At 51.2% G+C, this 9341-nt stretch overlaps 1 protein-coding gene across 1 annotated transcript; it reads left to right on the forward strand.

The window, feature by feature from the left end:
- The first annotated feature begins 987 nt into the window (after positions 1–987).
- Positions 988–3233, forward strand: FBLL1 (fibrillarin like 1). The gene has a single exon (XM_061424281.1). The coding sequence runs from the start codon at positions 1747–1749 to the stop codon at positions 2743–2745; it is 999 nt and encodes a 332-aa protein (XP_061280265.1). The 5' UTR covers positions 988–1746; the 3' UTR covers positions 2746–3233.
- Positions 3234–9341: the final 6108 nt, after the last annotated feature.

The following is a 9341-nucleotide window of genomic DNA, read 5'->3' on the forward strand; positions in this document are numbered from 1 at the left end:
GGAGCTAAATAGAGAGAAACCAGGGCTGTAGCTTGCAGGCTATTAATCACACCAGGGGAGCCACTATTCCTTTGGCAATCCCTGGCTTGGAATTGTCCTCTTTTTGACTTCCTATGTCCTTTCTAGCAGAAAGTCCTGTGGATTCTATCTTCTAAACAGCTCTTAGATTAGGCTGCTTCATCACCTCCACCAACACTTCCATGACAATGATGATCATCACACCACCATCACCAGCCTCACCCCTCTGCTTCTACTTACCATCACTTCTTGTTGGAATCATCCCTCTAGGATAAAAACTTCCAAGTGGAATAACTAAGTGGAAGTACAGGTATGTTGTTTAAGGATTTGACAGCTGTACCAAGGAGCATTTCCATCAACCTCGTAAAAGAGGGTCAGAGCCATGTCTAGGTCGCTAAAGCACTACCAGCAATACAGTTCAATTAAAAATTGACCAAAAGAAATATTGAGTTGGCCACAAAATGGATTTAGATTTTCTACTTTACTGAAAAACCCAAATGAACTTTTTGGCCAACCCAGTACACTGAGAAACTAAACAGGGAGTTCTCTGGTGATCTAGTGCTTAGGATGCCACACTTTCACTGCAGTGGCCTGGATGCCCTCCCCGGTCAGGAAACTGAGATCCTGCAAGCTGTGTGGTGCGGCCAAAAGTTTTTATTTAAAAAAAAAATGCTAATGCTGGACTTCCCTGGTGACACAGTGGATGGGAATTCGTCTGCTAGTGCAGGGGATTCAGGTTCAATCCCTGATTGGGGAAGATTCCACATACCTGGGAGCAGCTATACCCACGTGCCACAACTGAGGCCGCACGCTTAAGACCGGGTCTGCAGTAACTACTGATGCCCCCATAGTGTCTACAGCCTGTGCTCAGCAACAAGAGAAGCCACTGCTCACTGCAACTAGAGAAAGCCCTCGCAAAGCAGCAAAGCAATGAAGACCCAGCACGGCCAAAAATAAAATAAATCGTAAATTTTTTAAAGATTTTAAGAAAATGCTAGTGCTTATATAGAGCACTTAACACATACCATAGCTGAGGCAAGGGTATGTGGTGCTTCAAAACAAACCTTTGAGGTAGGTTCTGCTTTACAGAAGGAATAATGAGACCCAGGGATGTCAAGACACTTACTCAAGTTCAGAGAAGACGCTCAGAGAAGGTCAGATAAAGCTTTCCGAGACTACACAGGAAGCGAGTGGCAGAGTAGGGACAGAAACCGATGTTTGTCTCCCTCTCTCCTGCCAAGGAGATTTCCCCTTTCTTACACCCCTGGAGAACTGCCAGGGGTCCCTGAGAAAGCAGAGCTGGGGAAGAGAGAAAGGGACGCCTACAGGGGAGCAAGCAGCTGGAGAGGGCTGGGAAGAGGGGCTTTCGGGGCTACCGGGTCGCCATAGCGAGTGTGATGCAATGACGCCCATCGCTGCGTCAAAGGGCGGCTCCAGGGATGCGGGCACTGCGGCAGAGCTGGTCCCCACCGCCCGCGCCCACCTCGCCCCTGAAGCCTGCGGCGGCTAAGCCAGCAGGCAACCGCTGCTGCTAACCTTCCTCCGGCATCAGGACCACCTCCTGGAACCTCCCGTGACCCCTGAAAACATCTCTGCCACAGGTGACCCCTGACAACCACGCCCAGGTACTGGCAGTCCCTGAGAACAGCTGCAAGCCATCGGTAACCCCTGACAACCGCCGCCAGCCACCCCCACCCCGACCCGGTCCCGGAGCGCCCAGGGCGCACCATGAAGTCTGCGGTGGGCTTGCGTCGTGGCGGGTCTGGCGGCCGTGGGGGTGGCGGCTGGGGCGGAGGGCGCGGGGGCGGAGGCGGAGCGGGCAAGGGAGCAGGAGGCGACGGCGGCGGCCCGGGAGGCAAGGGCGGCTTCGGGGCGCGGACGCGCGGCTTCGGTGGCGGCCGGGGCCGGGGGCGCGGTGGCGCCGGAGGAGACGGCCGGGGGGACCGCGGAGGCGGCGGGCAGCTGCGCGGCGTGGCCAAGAACAAGAACCGCCGCAGGAAGAGCGTTTTGACGGTGTCGGTGGAACCGCACCGGCACGAGGGCGTCTTTATCTACCGCGGGGCGGAGGACGCGCTGGTCACGCTGAACATGGTGCCGGGCCAGTCGGTGTACGGCGAGCGGCGGGTCACGGTGACCGAGGGCGGCGAGAAGCTGGAATACCGCACGTGGAACCCCTTCCGCTCCAAGCTGGCCGCGGCCATCCTGGGCGGGGTCGACCAGATTCACATCAAGCCCAAGTCCAAAGTGCTGTATCTGGGTGCCGCCTCGGGGACCACCGTGTCCCACGTCTCCGACATCATCGGCCCGGACGGCCTGGTCTACGCCGTTGAGTTCTCCCACCGCGCTGGCCGGGATCTCGTCAACGTGGCCAAGAAGCGAACCAACATCATCCCGGTCCTCGAAGATGCACGGCACCCGCTCAAGTACCGCATGCTCATCGGCATGGTGGACGTGATCTTCGCCGACGTGGCACAGCCGGACCAGTCCCGCATCGTGGCTCTGAACGCCCACACCTTCCTGCGCAACGGGGGCCACTTCCTCATCTCCATCAAGGCCAACTGCATAGACTCCACTGCGTCCGCGGAGGCGGTGTTCGCCTCTGAGGTGAGGAAGCTGCAGCAGGAGAATTTAAAGCCTCAAGAGCAGCTGACTCTGGAGCCCTACGAAAGGGACCACGCTGTGGTGGTCGGGGTCTATCGGCCTCTTCCTAAGAGCAGCGGCAAGTAGCCACCCAGCTCGGGCTGTCCCTGAGATGTGCCCAAGACTGTACTGTGCTCCGTGTTACCATTCGTTTTCTTCGTGCACTGTTTTTCTATTAAATGATATAAAGAAACAGTACCCAGGTGTATCAGTGAGGCCACACTGAGTTATCCCCACATCTCCAAATCCACCAAACCCTAAAATAGCTAAGATACCTGGTGAAAGGGGTCCATAAAGGAGTAACAACTTGGGGACTGTGCTTACTCCAGCCACTCAAAATCCTGACTGTTCAGGGCCCCTCTTCACATGTACTTCCTCATCACAGGGGCTGGGGAAATGGGCTTATAAAATCATCTTTGGAAGGCGGGGGTGGGGGGGCAGCTGGAGCACTTCCTACACGTTGACACATCAGGTGACCAAGCCTGACTCCAGGGAGTGGCACTGGGACTAACACAGCCCATCTGTCTGACTCCAAGCCAGAGTTCTAATCATAATAAATAGTCAATACTTTTCTCTTCAGGCTTCCCTGGTGGCTCACTGTTAAAGAATCCGCCTACCAATGCAGGAGACGTGGGTTCAGTCCCTCAGTCTGGAATATCCCCTGGAGAAGAAAATGGCCGTCCAGTTTGGTATTCTTGCCTGGGAAATCCCAAGAACAGAGGAGCCTGGTAGGCTACAGTCCATGGGGTTACAAAAGAGTCAGATATGACTAAGCAACTAAACAACTTTCCTCTTCAAATAAGATCTTTTGCATTTGCTGGTATGTGTAATGGGGCTTCTTAGGTGGCTCAGTGGTAAAGAATCTGCCTGCCAGTGTAGGAGACCTGGGTTCAATCCCTGGGTCAGGACCATCCCCTGGAGAAGGGAACAGCAACCCACATGAGTATTCTTACCTGGAAAATTTCATGGACAGAGGAGCCTAGCAGACTACAGTCCATGAGGTGGCAAGGAGTTGGACACAACTGAGTGACTGAGCACACAGTGTGTACAGTGAGAACGCCAGCCCAGGATGGCTTTGTTACCATTACCCTTTTACACAAGAGGCAACAGAGCTTCTGAAGGTAAACTGGTTGCTCAAATTTGCACAGCCAGATGGAACTCAATTGCCAGTCTTTGGAGCTCATAATCCATTGCTATTTCTTGTACACCAGTAGGATCTTACCTCTCCCCGACAGGGCCCATGCTAAAGAGACCGTACAAGTCCTAACACAAAGACATGGATTAGGACTCTCTTGACTCCTCTGTGTTCTTTCTCTCCCTCCTGATGCCACCCTTTACCTTTTTTTGGCCATGCCACATGGCTGGTGGGAATCTTAGTTCTGTGGCTAGGGATTAAACCTGGGCCCTCAGCAGTGAGAGTGTGGAGTCCTAACCACTGAACCACCAGAGAATTCCCCCTTTTCTTAGATTTCAAAATAGTAATACAGGGTATGAAGGTAGACTGTGAGTCCACCTAACACAGTATTCCCAGTGCAAGGCATAACACTTCCAAAGTGGCATCACCAAGGGCCTGAGAAATACCAGGAAAATGACTCTCAGAAAGTATCTGTCTCTGAGAGGCAGTTCCTGCAGATCCTGAAGTTCAGTACATCAACTCTGGCTCTCCACACCAGCCCAAAGGGAGCAGGAGAGTGAACAACCCCAGGAGAGCTGTGAATGTTCTAAATCAGGCTTTTAAAAGGGCTTTTATTTATTCGTTCACTCATCCATTCAAGAACTCCCCACTGCCAATTGCCAAAGTCCTGGATATTTCATCCGGGAATGACTGGTCCCTAACGCATCATTTGGAAAGCGGGTCCACCTTCCTAAAGGTGTGCTCGTACAGAGACTATGGGTGGTCTGCGTTTTCTGAGGATACACTTCCTTCACACAGGAAGAAGATAAATCAGATTTTTAAATGGCCACCCTTCTGCTCCTCCTCTCCACTTCCCTATCATTCACTCACACACACACACACGAGCTACAATGCAGGGGGAGAGCTACCGTTCAGATTTGTTGGCCAGACTGACTCAGGAAGAAGAGGGTGAATAGAGTAAATGTCTGCAAGACCCCAATCCAGGCATTTCCATAAACAGTGTGAACTCTTCATTAAAACCATGAAAAGCCAGGATCATTTCTATTTAACAGATGAGGAAACTGAAGTTCGGAGAGATGACATGACTCGCTTCAGATCCTCCAGTAAGACTCACAGCCAGAAACCAAACCCACAGGAGTCTAACTCCAAAAGCCCTTTCTCCAATCCTAAGCTAATGGATTCATGGCTGAGATGAAACCTGGAGGCTGAAAAAAAACAGCGGGGAAAAAAAAAAGAGGACTTCCTTGCTGGTCCAGTGGGTTAAGACTCTATGCTTCCATTACAGGGGGCACAAGTTCAATCCTTAGTCAGGGAACCTCACATGCTGGGTAGAGTGGCCAAAAAATTTTTAAAAAGGGAGAAAAAACCCTGAGGCTGATAATGGACTCCCAGGAAACAGGATGATTACTTCCAGAATCTTAAGGGATCCGGTCCTTCCTCAGAGTCAGCTCAGCCTCAACAAGGAGCTTTTGGAGCCTCCATACAGGGTTTCTGTCCTTCCAGACTGAGGAAAGGGCAGGGGAACCTTGGCCTCTTTCCTTGGTGTGAGGATTCCCACATATACACAGACAATTTATAGTTAATGTGTGAAGCTGCTTGACGTGGGACCATCAGTGGAGAAATGGCATTTAAAAAAATAAACTCATAAAGAATGTCTCTGAGCTCTGGATGGGTCTTTGGGCCAATGGGATGAGATGGTATATCCCAGGAGAAATATGGGAATAAGGACTAAGGGAATGTAGGGAGGGAAGCTGAAACCTGATTTTGGAGGATAATGGCAGGAAGGAAGTATGGGACTGTAACTCCCATGGGCAGCGAGGTTCCAGGACACAGGTAGCACCTGACCTGCTTGGGTCCCCAGAAGGCATTAAATTTGGGGTGCTTAGGTGTCTTAGACTGTTGAGGCTGTATAACAAAATACCACGGTCTGCATGGCTTCAATAGACATGTACCTTCTCCCAGTTCTGGAGGCTGGAAGTCCAGGGTCAAGGTGCCAGCAGGGTTGGTTTCTGGTGAAGCATCTCTCCTTGGCTTGTCAAGGGCTGCCTTCTCCCTGGGTCCTCACGTGGTCTTTTCTGTGTATGCACAAGGGAGATGAGAGAGATAGGGGAGGAGGGGGGATCTCTGGGCTCTTCCTCTTCGTAGAAGCATTCCAGCCCTGTCAAATTACATCTCCACCCTTATGACCTCCTACAACGCTAATTACCTCCAGAAAGTCCCCATCTTCAAATACAGTCACATTTGAGGGTTAGGGCTTCAGTGTTTTAATTTGGGGAAACACAATTTGGCCCAAAACACTAGGGACTGGATGGGAACTTTCTGCTAAAATGCCCGTCTTATTGGCTTCTGGGAAATGACTGTGAAAAGCAATGTACAACTGAAGTACCTGCACAGAACACGGCACATCACCCCTTCTTCCCATCTTTCCTCCTGTTGTGAGTGTAGGGTAACCGAGAATTAACAGTTAACATAAAGGCTGTGGGCTGGAACGGTGCTGGTGGCGGGGGTGGGTGGGAGTGGTGGGGAGGGAAATTAGTTGAGCTTCCAAGAGGGATTGGTTCAAGCTGGAAGCTGGGTAGAATCTGCTGCTGAGTTTCAGAGAATCAGGAGTGACAAGAGCCATGGTTGAGCCCAGCCCAGCAGATGCAGTGAGGCTGGAGGCTGATGCTCAAAGACCAGGTGAGATGGACCCTGAGTCAAAGTGTCAGCAGAAACCAGTGGGAAGAACCCACAGACCTCAGCCTTCCACATACCCTCACTATGATGTCCGTCAGCTTCCTCCACCCTGATGCCTCTGGGGATGAGGGGAGGAAGAATGAGGAGGGAAAATAAAAACCTTTGTCCAAAAGGGACTGTTTTAAGCCAGAAGAGACCAATTTCTTTTCAAGTGGTAGTTTCCCTCCCAGCTGCAAATCCTCGACCAAGCAAGATGCTTTAACCCCATCTGAGCTGCAGTGAATATGTTTGAATTCTACTACACTCGTATTTATCAATCACTTATGATGTCTCAGGCATAAAGCACTTATTTGATTGCAAAGTGTTGTTAACGGAAATGTTCAGATTAATGTTGGCTGTAAAATGAATACCGGTGTCAGAACCACTCGAAATGTCTGTGTTGCTGGAGTGAGAGAGCGTGTAAGAGCCCCTGACCAATGACCTACCCCTTTTTCTTCCCACCCCTGGTTCTGCCCCCACACCCTGAAGGAATGCACACATATGTCTGTAAATAGACTCCCAGCCCTCAAATCCAAGATTTGATCCTGCCCCTCAAACAGCCTCCTTTAAGCCCCTTGGGACTGGAGTTACAAACTGGGAGGATGGTCCCCTCAGGAGGACTGGCCTGGGGAAGACTTGGCCCCGATGCATGATCTAGAAGGTGGGGGTGTGGGCTCCCGGGGGCACGGCACTCGGCCACTATGGACTCCTTGCCCCGTGGGCCAAGGTGCAGACAGAGGAAGGCCAGGGTGCAGCCCTCAATATGTGGGGCCCTGGGCTGGGGCCCGGATTGCTCAGATCTGAGAGTGGCCCCTCCACCCAATTGAATCTGTGTTCTTCCTTAAGGAGGCAAGTCTAACTCTTTCTTCCTAGTAGTCTTTCCTGGCTCTTGGGCTCACAGGAAGTTCCTCCTGATTCACGTTCTGAAGGAGACAACATTTACGGTGCACATGGTGTGTTCCAGTTGCCTCTAGACACCTTGTTTCACTTAATCCTCATAGCACCCCCCGGGAGGCAAGTGTCATCATTCCCACATCACAGATGAGGAGGCTGAGGGTCAGGAAAGTGACAGCAATCACCCAAGGTGCAACAGAGCTGGAGAACACGAGATCTGGGTTGTGAAGAACTGTATTCTTTCTCTAAGTCAATGAAATTAAAACCAGGCACTCTAGGGGAAAGAAGGCCTGACATCTGTTTTCGGTTAAGTCCCCCAGCTGATTCTAATGTGTGTCCAGGGCTGACATGACTATTTTATCCCATACTGTTCTTGCTGTTGATTGGGAAGGGCAGAATAAGGACAGCACTTTGAATCACTAGAAGATGACAGCTTTTCTGCGGGGTCTCTATGACAGGCCAGGATACCCCTTGAGATTCCCAGGAGGAGGAGGGTTGAAGTCTGTGAATGAACTTACTGGTGTTCCTGCCTCTATAGCCCCTGACTGAGAACTGCCCGCTAATCTTCTTTGTAAGGAGGCCAGCTGAGCTGGGAGAGAGAGCTGCGCCGCCAGGTGCAGGAGGAGTTCAAAAGGCAAGGAGGCAAAAATGAGAGACTTTGGTCTTTAATCACTTAATGTGATGGAATGGGCACTCGTGGTAAAGAACCTGCCTGCCAATGCTGGGGATGTAAGAGACATGGGTTCATTCCCTGGGTCAGGAAGATCCCCTGGAAGAGGACATGACAACCCATTCCAGTATTCTTGCCTAGAGGGCCTTGGTCCATAGGGTTGCAAAGAGTCAGACACGACTGAAGTGACTTCGAATGCAGTGTGATGGAATAAGCAAGCAGATAAAATGGGAGAAAGCGCCAACTCCCCTGTTCCACATTCCCCCATGGAAAGGCACCCCAGCTGAGAGTCAGTGGCATCAGAGCTACGTAGGGATGTCTTACTGCTGAAGGCGCCCTGGAACCAAATGCTCCAGCGTTTTATGGATCCTGACGCCTCTGGTGAGGGGACAAGGGGGAAAGGCTGGGAGCAGGAAAGTTTTCAAAATTCTCCCCTTCACGCATAAGGAAGCAGAAGTCCTCAGATAGAAACCTATAAGGGACTTACCTGGTGGTCCAGTGGTTAAGACTGACACTTCCACTGCAGGGGGCAAGGATTCAACTCCTGGTCGGGGAACTATAAGATCCCACATGCCACTCACATTAAAACAAAACAAAACAAAAAAACATTTTGGAATGAAGGTGACGGATAGGAATGGCCCTGAGTCCTTGACTGCAACCCCCTTCAGGAACAGGAGCTCGCAGGCTGTGCCCCAGGTCTGGCGCGCGAAGGGCAGCTTCCCCCCTGGTCCCACCAGGTATTCTGGGTAAAGCCTTCCTAATTGCCTGTGGTCAGGCCTGAAAAATCAATCACACATCGATCCTTAACCAGAAGCTGATTCTGCAATGCCTATATCCTCATCCAAGCTCTGAATAGTGTTCCCAATTTTTCCTGTCTCTTGAGCAAAAAATTTGTCTCTTTTTTTACCTTTCCATTTTTCATTTATTTCTCATGTGTTCCATTTCCACTCCCTGGGGGCCAGCAAGCCCCACATCATCAGCTATGGCTCCAGGCCCACTGCCTCCAGCCGAGCCTCTGCTTGGAGAACTTGGGTGCCTAAGAACATTAGGAGTTCTTGCTATGCGCAGTAGCTATGAGCACATTTGCCTTTCTTACTTTTCATGTGATTTTAACCTTCCCCCACTTTTCCTCCCCACTTGTTTGTCCACCTCACTGCCTTTAGGAACCCCAATCCAACAATCATTCAACCCCTGCGGACTTCCAACTCTCTGATCTTTTCACCATCCTTTCAACTTCCTTGCTCAAGTCTTCACTTGCCTCTTTACAGA

Source organism: Bos javanicus, chromosome 7 (genome assembly GCF_032452875.1).
Source record: "Bos javanicus breed banteng chromosome 7, ARS-OSU_banteng_1.0, whole genome shotgun sequence".
Taxonomy (NCBI): domain Eukaryota; kingdom Metazoa; phylum Chordata; class Mammalia; order Artiodactyla; family Bovidae; genus Bos; species Bos javanicus.